Source organism: Leptonychotes weddellii, chromosome 13, assembly GCF_054177405.1.
Source record: "Leptonychotes weddellii isolate Sample4059 chromosome 13, ASM5417740v2, whole genome shotgun sequence".
Taxonomy (NCBI): domain Eukaryota; kingdom Metazoa; phylum Chordata; class Mammalia; order Carnivora; family Phocidae; genus Leptonychotes; species Leptonychotes weddellii.
The window spans coordinates 36,326,269-36,345,942 of record NC_138381.1 but is presented as its reverse complement, the minus strand read 5'-3'; the positions used below and the strand labels follow the sequence as shown (position 1 = coordinate 36,345,942).

The window sequence follows — 19,674 nt, the reverse complement described above, 5'->3', positions numbered from 1 at the left end:
TTTGTCTAAATTCATATTTTAACTGTGCATGGGTTTTGTGTTAGCAAACAGCACTACCTTATTGGGCGATTTTGGTTTATTTTTCATTGGCTGCTTTACTGAGCCTCATCAAATGTATTTGCTTTGCAGAGCTGCAGTGGATTAATTCTGAATAAGTAATTTGGAAATGTTTTTATTCATTTCTGTGGAAACCATCTATTTGGATTTTCATATATCAAGATCATAGAGATTTGTCCCAGTCCAATTGCAATCTTAGTTACAGCAGTGCCGGCTTACATATTAAGGGCATAGTTTTGCTCTGATGGCTCTTCAGAAATCTGTAATTGGTGTGGAACACTGACACTAACAGAATGTGTCTTATGAGGTCCTATGAGTTAGGCTTCTGCAGATTAATGGAATCTTTCTTGATGGAACAAGCCCTTTGGAATTTATTAACACTATCTGCCTCTCCCATTAACTACTCACTTCTCACACAATTCATTTGGTCTGCCCCTCCTGGTGTTTTGGAGTGAAACTTGAATTTGAGAATCTAACTGATATCCGAGGTAGTACATATCAGACCTATTCCTTGACTTTTTACCCCCAAACAGAGCTTTTTTTTTTTTTTTTTTTTGGTTTTGTTTCCATTTGGGGATGAATAATGCTTCTTTATATATTTCCTTCCTACAGAACAAGATTCTTTTTATTCTTGGAATATGTCATCCTGCCTTTATCATTATTTTATGCCCTCCGCCTCCACCCCCAGTTTTAGGATTTTTGGGGGGACATTGTAACTTTTTTGTCCTAAACATTACTGAGATGGCTGTGTTTGTGTGTAGGCACATGTTGGGTGACACGCAGTGCAGACCTCCTGGAGCCTAGGAACCACGTTAAAGAAACAATGCTGTGGGGATGGTCTAAAGATCTAAGAGTATGTTAGAAATTTAAGCCACAGATATAAATTCTGGGAGAGCTTATGATAAATATCCAAGATCACCTTACTCGCTCTCTCTCCCTGTTTATCAATCATCTATCTTTTTTCTGTCTCTTTCTTTTTTCCTTTTTTCTTTCATATTAAATATTTTTTTTGTACAAAATCATTTCTTAAAACACTGATTAGTTACAACTGATTTGTAATATGTAAAACAGCATCTAATATGCCAAATATCACCAACCCAGAGGTGCTAAGCTTGCCCATTTTGGTGAACTTTAACAATTCTGCTTATGTTTATATTATACCTAGTGGTATTACAGCTACATCAGCTTTCTTTTGGCATATTCTTACATTTAAATTTTGTCTCCTGTAAGCATCATATAATGAATTTTTAAAAACCAGTCTGACAATCTTATTCTTTTACTTAGAATATTTAGTCCATTTATCTTTAATGAAATTACTGATATATTTGGTTTTATATCTCCCATCTTATTATTTGCTTTTTATTTGGTCTGCTTTGTATCGTCTTTTCTCTCCTTTCTTGTTTTTTCTTGAATTATTTTCATTATACCATTTTTCTCCTATTCATTCGTTAATTTTACATTTTTTATTATTCTTTTGATGGTTAACCCAGAGACCACAACACGTCTCCTTGACTTATTACAAATTATTTTACCTCTTCCCTAATACTGCTAGAAACTTAGAACATTTGAACTCTATTTACCACTCCTTCTTGTCTTTTGAATTATTCGTTATAGAATTTAGTTATCTATATATTTTAAATTTCCCAAGAATTTGCAATTATTTTGTATGGTCAATATTCATTTATAGTTTACCACATATTTATTCATATATATATGGATATATATACACTTTTCATATATATATATATGTATACACACAGATATATACAGATTCTCTGCCTGGGCCAAGGCTGATCAGCATATATATATACACGTTCACTGTGGCAACTAACAAAAAGTGAATAAGTTAATTTTAAAAAATATTTTGCAAGGCATCAGAGAACACTAAAAGCAATTGTGACTAAATGAACTAAAGTTCCAAAGAAGGGAACAGTGTTCTGAAGTGAGCTGATGATGGCCGGTAATTTTTTTCTCTGGGGACATTTTCAAGTCCTGGCCACAAGTTGATCAGCCTTGGCCCAGGCAGAGAATCTGTGCTGTGGGAAAGAAAAACCAGCAAACTTTGAGCTGTCATACAGAACTGGAGTGACAAAATGAAAACTTGAGGAATCCTAAACACACAACCAGTTTTCCCTGAAGGGAAACATTTGGAATTCTGGTGTTGTTCAGGAGAATGGGGTACTAGGCTGAAAACTTCTAGAAGGCAGGAAAAAGTTCCCACAATCTCACAGTGCTTAGGAATTAAATATTTGCCGGGTAAAGAGAACTGTTTCAAATATATGAATCCTCATTCCCTTAAGACATTTGTGAATTTTAAAGTTATACAGGTTAGGAAGATAAAAAATTAAACTGAAAGCCACTGGAGGGAAGAGCTGAATCTTCTTCAAACTTCAGGCTCAAGATACAAAGACCAGACTTTCAGCAAAGAGCTTGGGTTAGACTGCCCTAGGAATAGGAACAAACCAAGGGTAGACTAAGAAATCCTGAAATGAGCCCCAGCCAAGCTCAATCCCTTAATGAATTGAGATAATTACCTCCTCACTCTATCTGAATAACAGAGTTAGGAGGAAACTTTCCCTAATGGAAGATAAAAATATTGAGCCACTACAGTTCTTTTATACACAAAACCATGCATACGGTCAAAAATTACTAGACAGGAGAAAAAATACAAGACCATATGACCTATAATCAACAGGAAAAAGAGAAAACAACCCCACTACTGATCTAGATTTTTGAGTTAACAAACAAATACCTATGATCAATATATTAAATAAAATGTAGGAAAAGTAGACAAAATAAATGAAAGGATGGAAAATTCTCCAAAGAATTAGAATCTGAATTTTAAAATAATCAAGTAGCTATTCTAAAACTAAAAAGAAAAAAAAATACAGTATCGTAAATTAACTCAATGAATGGAGTTAACAGCAAATTAAATACAGCAGAACACAAGATTGGTAAACTGAAAGAAAGATTAATAGAAAATATCCAAATGAAGCACAGAGAGAAAAAAAGAATAGGAAAAAAAAAAAATATATATATAAAATATATTTCTTTCTCACAGCACAGATTCTCTGCCTGGGCCAAGGCTGATCAACTTGTGGCCAGGACTTGAAAATGTCCCCAGAGAAAAAAATTACCAGCCATCATCAGCTCACTTCAGAACACTGTTCCCTTCTTTGGAACTTTAGTTCATTTAGTCACAATTGCTTTTAGTGTTCTCTGATGCCTTGCAAAATATTTTTTAAAATTAACTTATTCACTTTTTGTTAGTTGCCACAGTGAACATCTTGGCCTGCTGTGGATTATTTCATTCTATCTAAACATGAAAATTTCTTGTCTTCACACTTCTTCATTTTCTTCATCATTTATGCCACCATTCAGTACTCTACTCTGGAGATGATTATAATATCTTTCATCTAGCAGTTTTCTATATGAAACTAACTTAGTTGTTATTTACTGTATTTTCAAGAATTACATTACCAACATTAATTGAAGAGAAAAAAATTCTATTTATTTTCTACCTGTTCTTTAAGACCGACTTTATATACTCCCTCTGCCCTAGCCTTCCCTGATACCCCTGGTTGGACGTAAACTCTTCTTTCCAGGAACTCCCACATCACCTTATTCATATGTCTTTATTGCATATATACCTTGCATTATAGTTACCTATATTTATATTCTTTAACGGGCATGTCATAGAGCTTTGTCCATAGTGAAAGGAATAAATGAGCAAAAAACTTACGGCATAATACTGGAGATACTCTCTGGGATACCAGAAGAGTTATTACCTATTCATCCTCATCATTTGTGAAGAGATCCCCTAAGAAGCAATATTTGTGAATGTTTTCAGAGCTAGAGGCCAGAATTATACCAGTACTACCTCATTTGTGTACTGGGGCAAAGACTTTCATGATAGTAAGGTTTTAATACAACTGAACAAGGGTTTTTGCATTAAAATTTGGCTTTCACAGTCATTAAATAGAGGAAACATGGTTAATATGACAAAGACAATTAACCTGCCCACACTTACAGACAGAGGCTATTGTAGAGTTTGTCATATTGATACCAGTCAGAATTGTCTTTGAGAAAATCCGTGTACAGCTTACATTTTCAAGATTATGAGCATAAAATTTCTGAGTCAGAAATGACTTTGCTACTTCACAGATTCTAATACCTCAAAAATCAACCCCTTCCCATTTATTGAGCGCAACTATGGGCAAGGCACTGTGGGAAAACACAACGTTTCAGGCATTATCCATTCTACACCAAGGGGATTAGTTAAAACAAGGCATAAGTATGTCATATAATGCCATCAATATAATAAAATATATGACTCATGCTATATGAACATTATAGGTAGTAAACATTTTAAGGATTTAAAGGAGATGATGAGCACCCTAGGTATGGTCTAGTCAGAGATTTGAATTTATTTTCTCATCAGACATGTAGCCTCAAAGGCCTTTGGTTTTAAAGTTCTCTCTTTTCCTTTCTTTCTTTCTTTTTTCTTTCCTGTGAGTTGAATTAACATGGCCAATCATGTTGGAAAATAAACGAATACATTTAATATGGCATCCTATCCCAGCTGGTTTTAATAGTCTGAATTGCTTTTAAGAAAACTTGTAAGACAAGTAAAGAACTTCCTGCCAAACTATATGAATGCCATCTGGCCTGAAGTGGGATGTTGGTGGTCTAAGTCCATTCACAAGGAAAGTACAAGTTACCACAACTATTCTGGAAGAGCCTGGAGGTGGGGGGAGTTGCAGCATTTCTCATCAGAAATGTTAAGTGAGGAAAAGGACTGGAGATGAACCGAATAAGCAATATCTCTGGAAAGCCAGAGCTTTTATGTATTTCAAAGTGTTTGTTATAGTGAAGCAATATTAGCAGTGGGTGGAACATGAACTGTAGAGCAAATTAGTGGGAGGGAATCAGAAAGGACACATAAGAACGCCATCTGAGGACTCGTGACACTAGTACATAAATCGAAATTTGCCAATGCTTGAATGTTCCTTCAGCACACTATGAAATTATTAAGAATTACTGTAAAGACCACCTAGTCACATGGAAACGTGCTTGTGAAATGCAAAAAATTTAAGACGTCAAGATATAAATTCAGTTGCATAGAATGTAAAATGTCAAATGAAAAAGACACGTAAGATCAGACCCCAAAGATAAAAGTTATTGTGCTGGACAGTGGACTAAAGGTAATTTTCTTTTTTCCTCTCTATTTCCCCAAGTGTCCATTATTTGGTTATATTACATTGATAATTAAAAAAATAGTATCTTTAGTCAAAAAATATTTTATGGCATTTTTTTTTCAAAGGCACATTGTATATTCTCTTTACCCTCAAGGAACCCTGAATCTAGTAAAAGGGTAAGACATAAAATCTCACAAACAATATGGAATAGATAAAGAAAGCCATAGTAAGTCAGATGAAAAATATCACACAAGACTGTTGTGATCATGAAGGCTTAATGAAAGCAGTGGAGTTTGAACGGGACCTTGAAGGACATGATTTTAATAGATAGTGTTGAGCATGAAATGGCATTCTCTGTTGAGAAAACGCACAAGCAAAAGGGCAAAGATGGAAAAGCGTAGCCGTGTTTGTGGAAAAGCAAGGGTTCACATTGTTCAGTGAACACGGTAGTAAAGAAAAATGTGACCTGGAAGTGAGGCTGAGGCCAGGTTTTAAGGTATCTTGCATGCCAGGGGAAAAGTTGGACTGTGTCATTGCATCCCGATAGATGATCTGCGTATTTCACTTTGGAGTGTACCAGCTGCAAAGGGTTTTCACATTCGTTACATGTGATTTTCATGATAATGTTTAGAATAAGAGATTATCACTCCATATACAGATGACAAAACTCAAGGTGGAGAAGCTCAGTGACCTCCCAAGGTCACAGAGAGTGTTCCTCTTGCCCACTCTTGCACTTCCCTGTAGTTAATCTACACCAACAAAATATAGCATTTGCCACGATGCATCATCATTAATTGCTCACTCTCCCCTCCGGCACATCCTCTTCATCTATGGCAAATTCACTAAGAGTTCCTACGTGACTTCAAATGGTTGACTTAAGAAGTTTCTTTGTTGGAAGAAGATGCTGGTCAGAGGATGACTTAATTTGAAAGCCTTGGTTCGACTCCTAGCTCCATTACTTATCAGCTGTCTAACCTTATCAAATAGTTTACCCTTTCTGAGTGTAAGTGTCCTGACCTTTAATTTTTGAATAATATCTATCTCATGGAACTGTTCAGAGGAGTAAATGAGAAAACATGTATAAAATGCCAGCATAATACCTAATTCATTACAAGCAGTAAATCAGTGGAAGTGTTACGTTGTTATAATATTGTTGACATAATCTTTGAATTAATAACTAAGCCTTATTTCTCTTATTCTTTTTTTCCTAATTTAGTTTGGTTTTCAAATGTTCCTTTTTAAAGATTTTATTTATTTATTTGAGAGAGAGACAGCATGCAAGGGGCCATGAATGGGGGAGGAGAGGGGCAGAGGGAGAAAGAGAAGCAGGTTGCCCTACAGGAGACTCCATCCCAGGACCCATGAGATCATGACTTGAGTCGAAGGCAGACACTTAACCAACTGAGTCCCCAGGCACCCCCCCCCTCAAATGTCCTGGATTTGAGTGACTTGATTGGAAGCAAGAAGCCTGCCATGTCTCTAAATGTAGGATGACTTCATCCCGCAGCCAAATGTTTACCTCCCCAGCCCACCCAACTCCATGTGTCATTTTGTTGTACATAGGGGATTTGAAAGGCCACAGAGGAAGAGTCACTCTAATAAATAAAAAACGGAAGGGGAGGTTAGAATCAAGGACCACTTTACCTGAAGTTATATATTTCTTTTTAGCCTGAGGAGTAGATAGTTCTACATGTTAACTCACTCCAATCATCTTGTGTTTAGCATCATTAGTGAGCTAGAAGCACTAAGGTAATATTACTCCTGCTAATGTTAAGAAATGACATTTACTGAGTCCTTAATATATGCCAGACAATAACCTAGAAAAGAATAAGCCACTCAAACTTCAATTTGTAGAAGATTTTTTCTTATCCTTATACTGTTGTGTTGCATTCTTGAAGCGTATTTTTCATACTCATTGTTGAACTGAACCTTTTGTTATTGCGCCAAGCCTGTAAACTCAACACATGTAGAGTGTCTCCATTAAGAACCCCGTCCAATACTTGGCCCATATTTATTATACTAACCAGAGCAGAACTATGCAGGTACAACCACACAAAGAAAACATACTACTTAGATATTTTCTTTATATTGACCTTTCTGCTTCTTCTCATTGCTGTGTTTTCTTTTCTTTTCTTTTTTTTTTAAAGATTTATTTATTTATTTGAGAGAGAGAGAGCATGCGAGTGCAAGTGGAGGGAAGGGCAGAGCAAGAGAATCTCAAGCAGAGTCCACGCTGAGCATGGAGCCCTACACAGGGCTCAATCTCACCACCCTGAGATCATGACCTGAGCCGAAATTAAGAGCCTGATGCTTAACTGACTGAGCCACCCAGGTGCCCTGCCATTTTATTATCTATCAGAGTTTCAACATCCTCTAAGTCAGGTGCTTCTAGGAAGTCAGGCTTGATCAGTCATGATCTTCCTGCTACCTCATCTATCAATATGTCTGCCAGTGTGTTTTAATTGGCTTTGGGATGCTTTACCAAACTTATTTTAGCTTATTTGCTATTTCATTTAAAAAATACTTTGACCTGGGGCAGCTGGGTGGCTCAGTCGTTAAGCGTCTGCCTTTGGCTCAGGTCATGATCCCAGGGTCCTGGGATCCAGCCCTGAATCGGGCTCCCTGCTTGGCGGGAAGCCTGCTTCTCCCTCTTCCACTCCCCTTGCTTCTGTTCCCTCTCTCACTGTGTCTCTCTCTTTCAAATAAATAAAATCTTTAAAAAAAAATACTTTGACCTAGAGAACCAAGTTTAATAAGAACTTAGGCATTTATTGTGATGCCTTTTGGGATATGTTCAATAAATACTTGATACTTATAATGTCGATAATGATGACAATTTGTTAGGTGATATAAATGTCAAGCAGCTGGGAAAACATAAATTTGGCCCTAATAGAGGAGCACAAACACAGGTACTAATTTTAAGCCTACAAACACAGCTTAATTAACTAAAAAACCGGGCCCCTATGCTCACTCTCCCAGTTTTTGTCAGTCTAGTCACAAACTTAAAGTAGGCGGTTCCTTGGGATTAGGAAAAAGACAGTTTTTGCTTAACTGCTCATGATATCTGGTCAGTACTAGAGCTTTTGGGGATTCAGGGCATTTGGAAGAAGCCCTGCAACAACTAGTCAATCGGCTCAGGAGAAGATGGTTAAAGAGGCTACCGCAGAGAGCAAGCATGGAAGGCTGGAGATCCAGTTAGAAGAACACAGAAACCCCATTACTCTTTCTTTCATGGAATACTAGGAGGGATCAAATGATCCTTTAATTATGGGTTTAATCATCAACAAAGGTCCATTTAGCTGGGAAAAATAAGTAAATTCTTTCCAGCTTGCAGGCTTCAGGAAATAGCTTCCAACCCTTCATAGCTCTTTGCCTAGAAGGTTGCCCAACTTCTACCTTCAGCTACATGCCTCAGTTTCCCCTACTGTCTCTTACAGCCTCTTTCCTTCTGCTGCACTTCCTTTTCAGATTTTAAAAAAGAAAATACAATTAAATACTATGTTTTAAGATAATTGATCTAATTAAGTGCGTGATTCACTTATTCTTTAGAAAGTATGCAAGTACTGTTTAATACATATGGTGCTTCTAATAATCTACATAAATATTTAATTATTAGATCTTAGATAACTTATGCCTCATCACAGCACTCTTGCAGTGGATAAATCAGATTCTACTCATGATTTTTTTAAAAATTAATTTTTTTAAGTCAGCTCTACACCCAACGTGGGGCTTGAACTCACTACCCTAAAATCAATAGTTACATGCTATACTGACTGAGCCAGCTGGGCACCCCTCTACTCATAAGTTTTAACTCACACATTTCTTTCAGAAGCATTCCATAATTTTTTGCATCATCTATACCATATACATTTATATATTGCCAGGAAGCTAAATAAACTTGCAAAGCGTATCAACAGAATAACAATATTTAGGCACTTACATATTGTAAACCTTTAAACAATTCACCATAGAGATTTATATGTATGCCTTATAGGTAGGAATATGAGACAGTTGAATTAGTACATAAAGTTTTTATTTAAAGTTTTCCCCTTCCAAGCAAGCTTCATTTACACATTCTAATACTGTACAAAATTTACAATCTCTGTGACTTATGTACTCACTTTTCACTTCTAATAGTTTATGCCTTTCTGAAATACAGAAAGCTTTATTTATAGTTCTCATAAATGCTCTTATTTATTTTGCCTAGAAATAAAAAATAAATGAAGAACAAGTCTAAGGAAAGTGAATATCCTCGTATAAACTGTGACTTTCAGAAGAAATGGTAGCAGTTGACGATCAAAGTTTCTGAAGCCGACCTTGTTCTCTTCAGGATGCCAGCTAGGCTCTTCCCCGCAAAGTACTGTAACTTTTCTTTCCTTCTCTATATCGTATGTTTTCAAGGAAAAAGAAATGAAAGTTGATTGCACTGGAGATATATATATATATATATATATATATATACTTATATATATATTTTTACAACGGATCCTTTGGATCTGAACATACAAATAAATACAAAAACAACAAAGATTGCACTTTACTGTAGAAACGGCATTAGATTCCAGTACACTCATCTATCTTGACATGCTCCACGGTGAAAGCTTATCACCAAGGCATTTTTACACTTGATCTTAGCCAAAAGGCCGAGAAGCGATCACCAAGGCATTTTTAATCTGTGGCTTCCCCACGTCGTTGTTTTGAATGACACCTTTGTTGAGGGATTCAATACACCTCTGGGTGATTGAAAAATATTTTAGGCTAGTATTTACTCCTAACTGTTGTTGTTCCAGCTCTGAAGGGCTTGAACATCAAATTCATGTTCCTTCCCAATGGCTTTGTTGACTGGCTGCACCGAAAACTATCTCATGCTCTCCTGACCTTCTGCTCCTAAATTCCTCATGCTCCTAAAGACAACTAGCAATTGCTCACCTAACTGAGTTCCGGCATCTTTGCTGATAACAAACGAATATGATGAGTTGGAGAATAATCAGGGTGAGTTATGTGCTTTTCTAGAGCCAAATCTGGAGCCATTTCTAGAGCCAGAGGTGAGGAAGAGGGAGAAATATTTGTTAAGAGCTATGATTCACTCCTGTGGCTCTTTTAAGTTGTGTGTCTTAGGGACAGAGAGACAACTGGGATTGTACTTAAAAGAAATTATTCTTTCTTTTCATCCCTGAATTCCTAAAAGCAATCTCCCAGTTTCATTATGGGTTAAGTTTGGGTCAGATGTGTTATTCAACAGAATCTCTTCAATATTGTACGAGTGACTTTGTCAGTCCTACCTTTTGAAGGAAATGACAGGTGTGTTCACTACTTTTTTATATACTGTAGAAAATGAGAAAACATGAGCCTCTGTGGAATGAACAGTTACATAATATATTTTGTTTTAATCTTTCATATAAAATTGAGGACACAGATTATGACTGGCTGGCCTAGAACCTACAGGGCAGAAAGCAATTGCTACAAGAACCAACATCTTTCTCTTCTCTGATCCCATGAGGTGCTGTAAGGGGCAGAATGTAAATGAAATGCAGATCTATAAAAACAAACATGTTCCTCTTTAATCTTATATGATTTTCTACAACTGTGTTGCCTATGGAGTCTGTGAAGTAGCCACAGGTTAGGAATATAGAGTCAAGTGGCAATTTCTGTGATGCAGTAAGTATTTTAGTGGGTCAAATTCTGAATCATTCATGAACACAATATCCCCAAAACTTCAACATAGATCACATGCAGGTAGACTACAATGCACAATACTGATCTTAGGTCTCTCTGGGGGCACTCTTCTATATTTTATCTTTCTCCTTTTGAAAGTTAAAATCCACGTGAGGGCTTTTCGTAAAGCTGGGGCAAGTTAAAACCAGTCTGAAATGGAAGAGTCTGTCACCACCGCGTGTTTGGTGTGATCCGAGTTACAGACATGGTATCTGTTCAAGAACAGGTCTTTTTCTTTTGTAGTTACTTGGAAATATCGTTAGAAACCAAGGGTGGGTTTCGGCAGTTGTACCATTAGAATGCACTGTTCCTAGCATAATAGAGATGTCACCTGTCACTGTCTCCAAGAATGTGATACTGTTCATTCCAGGGCTTGCTGGTGTTATTTGTTGTAAGGTACGCAGGCGGGCAGGATAACCGTTGCACAGGCTGGGCCTGCCAGAGGTTCCGCTACATCTCCTTCCAGTTCTGTCCAGGTGCCTTTTTCCGGACAGTAGCATATTGTAGATGACTTGTAGGCCCCCTGTAATGGCAGAGCAGGGGGCATTTAGGGAAGAATGCTCAGAGAAGTGCAACGACCATCTTATCGGTCACATTTACATTGGAAAGAAAACATCAATTCTCTGCTCTTCTAAAAAGTTCCAAATGAAAGCAGTGGATTTTAAACTGTTTTATTCGAAAGGAAAGTTTGAGAGTCACAAGATTTCAAAATCTATGTGTGTGTAATTAATAATAAAAGTCAAGTGCCTGCAACACCTAGATGATCAACAAATCCTTCAAAATAATTGACCAAAAATTGGAATTTGTCCAGCTGGTTTAAGTTAAAAAAACTCACCTTCAATTTTCAAATAATTTCAGTAAATTGGATTTGAGATTGTTGCCTCACTTTTCCATTCTTATTTTACTACCCTAGAGAATCAGAGCAGGCATCCAAAACTAGCTTGAAGTAAACTGGAAAAGTGGGCTTGCCAACTTCTTTGTACATTGATTGATTGATTGATCGATCGATTGATTGATTTTCAAGTGGCCACATGAGAAATAAAAAATGTCTTTAATCTTGTTTCCTTTGTTAACATCTAGCGGTAGTGCTTGTGTAACATTTCCCTTCTAAAACCAGAGCTGTTTGGTTTTTATATCATAGGCAAAACCCCAAAATTCCAACCAACCTAGTCATCAGTTTTTGAAAGTGTACTGCTGGTGTCTGGTTCCAAATGCGTATGCTTCTGCAGCTAGTCATGTGCACCAGCGAACAAGCACAGATCTGAATATCTAGTTACGTATATATCGATCTATATTTGCCTCCATATAACTAAGATCCATTGAAAACTCCCCCAAAACTATGTAACAACCTTGTCTGATGCAAAACAAATAAACCCCCAATTAGTCTTTTTTTTTTTTTAAAGATTTTATTTATTTGACAGAGAGAGACACAGCGAGAGAGGGAACACAAGCAGGGGGAGTGGGAGAGGAAGAAGCAGGCTTCCCACCGAGCAGGGAGCCCGATGCGGGACTCGATCCCAGGACCCTGGGACCATGACCTGAGCCGAAGGCAGACGCTTAACGACTGAACCACCCAGGCGCCCAACCCCCAATTAGTCTTACAAAACCAACCCATAACTAAGAAAATATAAAGACAGTCATCATTTAAAAAATGAATATGTTGACCACACAGCGTGTGTGGCTCCTAATGTGATATAATTCCAACTATATGGCCACCTCCTCAGGTGTTCCTGACAAAAGAGAAAAGAAAAGGAAACAAAAGAAATTTTAAAGAGAAAAATGCTGAGCTTAATTATTAAGTCCTTATGCCTAACTTTCCGTCTTATAGGAAATACAGAGACAGAGACTGTTTTAAATGACATCGCAAGGTCATCATTTGCCCATTCCAAAATGCCAGCTATTCTCTATGATAACTGACCCTGTTTTTTTGTTTGTTTGTTTGTTTCTTGTTTTTTTTCTACAGGTTAATGGTATGGAAGAAGTGGAATGGGGTAATTTTCCGGATTGCAAGAGATGGATGAGATACAATAACCCAATACAACTGAGACTGTTGGATCCTGACTTGAACATATCAACTTGAAATATACATTTCAATAGGAAACATTTGAATATAGATTAGATATTAAGGAATTATTGTTAATTTTGTTGGGTGTGATGATGGTATGTTTACATAAGCAAATAATTTTTAAAATTTTTTTAAAGATAAATACTGAAGCATTTAGGGTGAAATAATATGATGTCTAGAATTTGCTTCAGATTTCTTCAGCTAAAATTTTTAAAAGGAAGGACAGATAAAGTATCGCAAAATCTTGATGGATGTTAAAGCTGGATGCTGGGTTAACGAGAGTCCACTGTACTCTAGCTTTTTGTGTGAGCTTGGAAATTTTTGTGATAAAGATGGGGCAAAGTGAAAAGCAATGGCAAATTATCCTAAAGAGAATTTGTAGATATTTAACAATTTCTAGTTTTCATGCCTCCCTGGTCAGAAACTTTTCGGACAATTCAAACAATTCAACAAACTATGCAAACAATTTCAAAAGAACATTTTAGAAACCACTCAGTCTCATTTTTAGTTGGAAAGCCAGAATCACAAAGGCATGGGGATAGGAGAGAAGCGGAGACCAGCCACATTTTGGGATACAGTTGATCAGAGAGCAAGCCAGCTCGACAGCAAACATGCTGATTCTTTTTTATTACTTAAAGTAACTTACTGCTTGCATACAAGCATGATACTCTTAAACTTTTTTTTTTAGATTTAATTAAATTAATTTATTTATTTGAGAGAGCGAGTGAGAGAGCACAAGCACAGCGGGGAGCAGCGGAGGGAGAGGGAGAAGCAGGCTCCCCGTCGAGCAGGGAGCCCGACGTGGGGCTCGATCCCAGGACCCCGAGATCACGACCCAAGCTAAAGGCAGGTGCTTAACCGACTGAGCCACCCAGGCGCCCCCAAACATGATACTCTTAAAAGGTTTTTGTGTGGATGGTAACACACATGGAGGGAAACATAAAGTAAGAACAAAACAGAAAGGAGGAGGGTGAGGTAAATGTGGACACATACCATACTCCAGCTGTAGCCTCCCACAAGGTAAATGCTGTCATCGAGCACTGCACAGCCAGGACCACTTCGACCCTCCAAAATGGGAGTTTGGAGAATATTCCATTGGTCACCTTTTGGGTCATAGCATTCCACGAGCATTACGTCAAGGTGGGAGAAACCTAAGTGACATAGCAAAATGGAACCACGTAAGAATAAACTCTCAGTGTCCTGATTCAAGGCTAGGCCTTCTTTTTTAAAAAGCTCTAGATCCAAGAAATAGATAATTTTGTCTCTAAAGGGACAAAAGTATAAATTTACTGGTGAAATTGGGAAACATGTTACAGGGATAGTTATGCCATTATGTTCATTTTACAGATGAGAAAACTGAGGGACAGAGAGAGGTAATGACTTGAATAAGGCATGCAGCCAGCAAGTAGACAGGTTGAAGTTTAAACTCAGGCAAACAGGCTTCGGAGCTCATATTCTTACAGACTAAACGGTATCATTTTTCCTAAATGAATATTTAACTCTCTCAAAATGTTTTAATTAACTAAAAACATGGTGTTCAGCATCTTTTACCTTTTTAACTCTTTATGTTTATAAACAACTATGATGACGTGAGTGGTTTCCAATATCTACTAAGGATCAAGGTAGAGTAAGGGGCTAACTTCTGCTGAGGGCTTCTCCTCTCACCTCTGATGAAGTTTCTCAGTGGCTGGGGCAATAAGCAGGTGGCAGAGAACAACTTAAGTTCTTGGACTCCACTGGGACCCTGCTTTTAATTTAGGAAGTCAAAAAATCCTTGGGAAGAGCTTCATGGTCACTGAGCAGACCAAATCCTTACTAATATTTTTCTTCTATCTAAATGCATGCAATGGCTATTTGCTAGCTGACAGTTACAATGCATACACTAAATTAATCAACCTACTGGGCTCTCCAAAGTAATTGAGAGATTGACCAAAAAGTAGAATAATTTTCATTCTGGAAGAGGTGGACAAATTCTTTCAGGCCACTAACTTCATACGTAAAATAAATCACAGCTTTGGGAACAGGAGAACGAAGGGCTTACTGGAATTCTGTGGCATATTCCTTTCCTTTACCATTAAGATTATTGATGATAATATATGTGAATGAGGATTGGGGCAAATTCCCAGTTCTGAAATTCTAATGGCATCACAGGAGTGTATGTATGCCTTCTCTGCACCCAGTACATATATATGTTGACTGTAAGCCTCACAAAAACTACCAAGGAAAGGACAATTATCCCACTTTTATAGACATGAGGTTGAGTGTCTTGAGTAAGACCACACAACTCCAAATGCATAACTGGGACCCAGATCCATACCTTTCCCTCTAAGCCATAATGCCTCCATGAGCCAACCTAGTTTGATGTGTGTGTGTGTTATTTAGGTTGTCATTCCCCAAATCTTTCTGTTCTGGTATAACCTCAAGCATTAAGAGTTCCTAGAATGTTTAGTCATTATTATGCAAAAGAAATTAGCAGAAATCACATTTTAATGTAGAAAGCTACAAAGTTAATACTGCATACAAATATTTTGATGTAAAGGAATGGTGTATGGATTGAAATGAAGGAGCACCAGTGAGAGAGAAAAAGAATATAAAAGGAAGAATTACAGCCGCAAAGATAATCTCCCACTGAGGAGAGCACTGAGGAGAGCACAAAGATGAACAGCATGGACCAGGATATTGACGTTTAGGACTGAATATGAACTTGGAAATATTTACATAAACATTAAGCCTGTGTGGTCTTTATTACGAGAGGGGTACATATGTATTAGGAAATCCGGACAGGAATGTCCACTTTGAACCCAGTTTTTAGATGGGTGTACTACGGAAAAATAAATGCACAGATGGGCCTCAGCTACTACACTTGGATGGCCTGTTGCTCATTTGGTTCAATTTCAAGGATCATGGCCGGCCAGAGCTGGAGGAGATTTTAGAGATCAACTAGACCAGTTTCTTCATTTTCAGGTGACGAAAGACTGTGGCCCGAGGCAGTTCGGGACTCTTCTCAACACCAGAGTTCTCTCTGTTTCCCTTTCACACCCAGTGTGCTGCGCATGAGCATGAAATCACAGGCGCACACAAACTACAGGAAGTTGTGGTCATAGACATATATGGAGAAGGAAAGGAGCCAAACAAAACTCTAAAAATACTCTGTTTTAAATATTTTTATTATAAAGCAAACAAAGAATTTGAGAGTCATAGAAGGTCTGGTATTCAACTCTTCAAAGAAATAATTCTAAATTTAGACATGAAATTCTATGAAATGTTCTCGTTAAGAAAAATCATGTATTAGCTTCTTTGTGCCTCTGTGACTGAAGTTCTTCATGATTACTACAAAAAACAATTTTCTGGAAAAAATGTATTACTATAATTTTGGGGATAAGGAATAATTTATTTTACTGAACTCATTGTTACAACAAATTGTTCGTGCTTTAATGCTCTCGTTTTTTTACTTTCTGTTAACATCATTATTCATTTCTTTAATGTGTGTGGTAACTTAAAAATAATCCTATCTGCGGAAGAGCTAAAATAAATGCCTGCCCAAGGGTCCAGCTAATTTACACAGAGTCAATTTTATTTGGTCAACATGTTTTTTACTTGGTTAACTATGATTATCTAACGAGAAAACCCCTTAGCAAGAAACATGAGATGCAAATGATATTGTGATTTAAGAAAAAAAAAAAAGACCTTTCAAATGATTTCCTCCAATTGCATACAAGCGATCATTCATGACAGCCAAAGTGTGGATGGCGCGTTTTGTGTTCATATCTTGTTTTCGAGCCCAGACATCCATCACAGGGTCATAGCAATATAGCCAGGGGACATATTCTCCATTGTGTACACCCCCTGTGAATGAAACATATACATACCAGTCATGAAAGGGCGTTGGCACTGAACTTTGTAACAGAAAGTAGAAGAATGACTTGCCTGAAATGTATATTTTCCCATTGTGCACTGCTCCTGCGTGAGCCGCCAGAGGCTGAGGCAAAGAGGACACATAACGCCATTCGTTTGTTTCTAGGTTATAGCACTCCACGCTGGACAAATAGCCGGTTTCGTTCCTTCCACCAATAACGTATAAATGCTTGTCCAACCGACATGCATAGAAACTGGCTCTTCTACAATGAAAACAACAACCCGCCGTAAATTGCAAAAGGAGCTCAGTCAGGCCAAGGAGGTACATCCTGCTTTAGAAAGGGTTGCAGGAACTTGGAAATCACACATACAGCTCCTTTCTAAATCTGAGACCTTTACAGTAATCATATGCATTGCCCACTCTGGTTAACATTTTTGGTATTAAAGTAACAATAGAGGAGAAATTCACCAACTCTGTTTCAGCTCCTTTTATCTTGCTTTTTGATACACCATTAAAGTTGTTCACTAATGTTTGGGGTATTTGGTACCTTGTAAGGATATCACAGCTCAGTAAGACAAAGTGAAAAATGAGGTAGATAATGTAACAATAATAAATTATCTTGACATTCACTTTTTTCATGGTCCTTCAAGGGTCATTGTTCCCAATTTATAAGAGAACTACATCATCAAAATTTTTCTTCAATTATCATTTTTTTTCCTTCTCAGTACTACTGCAAATAGAGTAACTTTTGTGAACTGAATTTAGTGTTGAAATTTTGCTCTTACATAACCTATTGTAGGAATTTTAGTGATACGGTTTTTGGTTTTGGTTGTTGCTTTTTACAAAGCTATGGGCTATTTTTTAGTCTCTTTTCCAGAGAGGCAATTTATTAAATTTTCCCATTATGCCTTCAAGGGCCAAAGACACCAGCTGTACTGAAAGGACCAATTCTGAGGTAAACCGTAAGATAGGAGTGAGATATTGAGGACCTGAATTAGAGTTTTATGGAAGACCTACAAGGGCTGATGCCAAAGATATTTTAAAGGAAGATATAAGACTTGGGAACTAGTAAGACATGAGAGCTGAGGGAGAACACATGTTCAAAGGGAACTCAAAAATTTGGAGGATGACTAGGTTGATATGTTGAGAAAGTCCTTGACCCTTCGCTTCTTTTATCTCGTTGCTGCTACTGGAATAATATACTTTATGGGGATAACACATGGTCCAATACTGAGTAAGTACAGTGTTTAAGTGCCAAGCCCCTCAGAGAATATAATTTGTTTGATGACTGTATGGTCTTCATAAAAATTAGTGCCAAGACTCTTGGGCAATGTGAGTAGCAAGATCAAGAGTCCCTAGAGGTTTTTATCAGGAGATTTTCCAAGTTGTGTTTACAAAGTGCCAAAACCTCTGGGAAGCAGTATACAGCATCTTGATTAACAGTTTAGTCTCTGGAAGAGATTGCTGGCTACATGATTTATTGGATGTGTGACCTTTGACATGTGCCTCAACCCCTCTCGGCCTTGGATTGCTCATCTGTAACAGGGGGATGTTAATGGTACCTTCCTTACAGGGTTATTTGCAAATACATATGTAAAGTGCTATCATAGTGTCTAGCATTTTGTTCATGCTTTGGAACCATCATTACCCAGATAAAAAAAGTTTTTAGGGGCGCCTGGGTGGCTCAGTCATTAAGCGTCTGCCTTCGGCTCAGGTCATGATCCCAGGGTCCTGGGATCGAGCCCCGCATCGGGCTCCGTGTTCAGCAGGAAGCCTGCTTCTCCCTCTCCCACTCCCCCTGCTTGTGTTCCCTCTTTTGCTGTGTCTCTCTCTGTCAAATAAATAAATAAAATCTTTAAAAAAAAAGTTTTTTAAAAATCAGCCATCAAGATGTTTGGAAGGAAACTTTTCCTAGTAATATTGTAAAAGACAGTTAAATTCTTTGTTTGTTTAGGTAATTTATTACTATATCGGTAATGGTATAGATGGTGATGTATTCGGTTTGTTTTAATTTTTTCCAGCTTTATTGAGGGATAATTGACAAATAAAATTGTAATATATTTAAAGTTACACTGCAGTGATTTGATATATGCATACATTGTGGAAGGAGTCCCACAATCAAGTGAATTAACACATCCATCACCTCACATAGCTACCTTTTTTTTTTTTTTTTTGGTGAGAACACTTAAGATCTACTCTCTTAGCAAATTTTAAGTATACACTACAATATTAACTATAATCATCATATTATACATTAGATACTTGGGACTTTTTCATCTTATAACTGAAAGTATGTACCTTTTGACCAAGCTCTCATTTCCCCCATCCCCTAGCCCCTAGCAACCACCATTCATTCTGCTTCTGTAATTTTGACTTTTTTTTTTTTTTTAGATTCCACATATAAGTTTGGAGAAAGGTATTTGGAAGAAGCTTTTAGTTGGATTATCAGAGCAATCATTAATTTAAAAATTTTGAGATTTCCTGTTACAGAGAAGTAAAAACCCATTTAAATATAATACTAGTTATAATATAGGTTAAATATAATATTAGGTTATAAATATTAGGTTAAAAACAGTTGCAAAATTAAGTGCCCACAGATGTCCATTGCTTCCTTCTATTTCTCTAACCAGATTTCAGTTGTTCTCTTATGGAATATGATAGGGTCACGGTTGTCTTACAAGTGCTTTTATCTTCTCAGTTAAAATGTTTCATTGGAAAGAGACATGTCTACAAGAATAGACCAAAGGAACACAAATATTTCTTTGCAATGTGGACACAAGAGT

The 19,674-nt window shown here is 37.2% G+C and overlaps 1 protein-coding gene across 2 annotated transcripts in view; it reads right to left on the bottom strand.

Moving 5' to 3' along the window:
- Positions 1-9,757: 9,757 nt before the first annotated feature.
- The window catches only part of KLHL14 (kelch like family member 14), a 96,797-nt gene continuing 86,880 nt past the window's right edge, over positions 9,758-19,674 (bottom strand). Inside the window, exons 5-7 of one of the 2 annotated variants that reach the window (XM_081801438.1) lie at positions 16,723-17,153; positions 14,029-14,186; positions 9,758-11,493 (exon numbers count right to left, since the gene is read on the bottom strand). In XM_081801438.1, coding sequence (XP_081657564.1) covers positions 11,353-11,493; positions 14,029-14,186; positions 16,723-17,153 — 730 coding nt within the window. In that variant the 3' untranslated portion in view covers positions 9,758-11,352. Of the gene's footprint in view, positions 11,494-13,845; positions 14,187-16,722; positions 17,154-19,674 lie in introns of those variants that run through there. The other variant, XM_081801437.1, reaches the window with a different exon arrangement.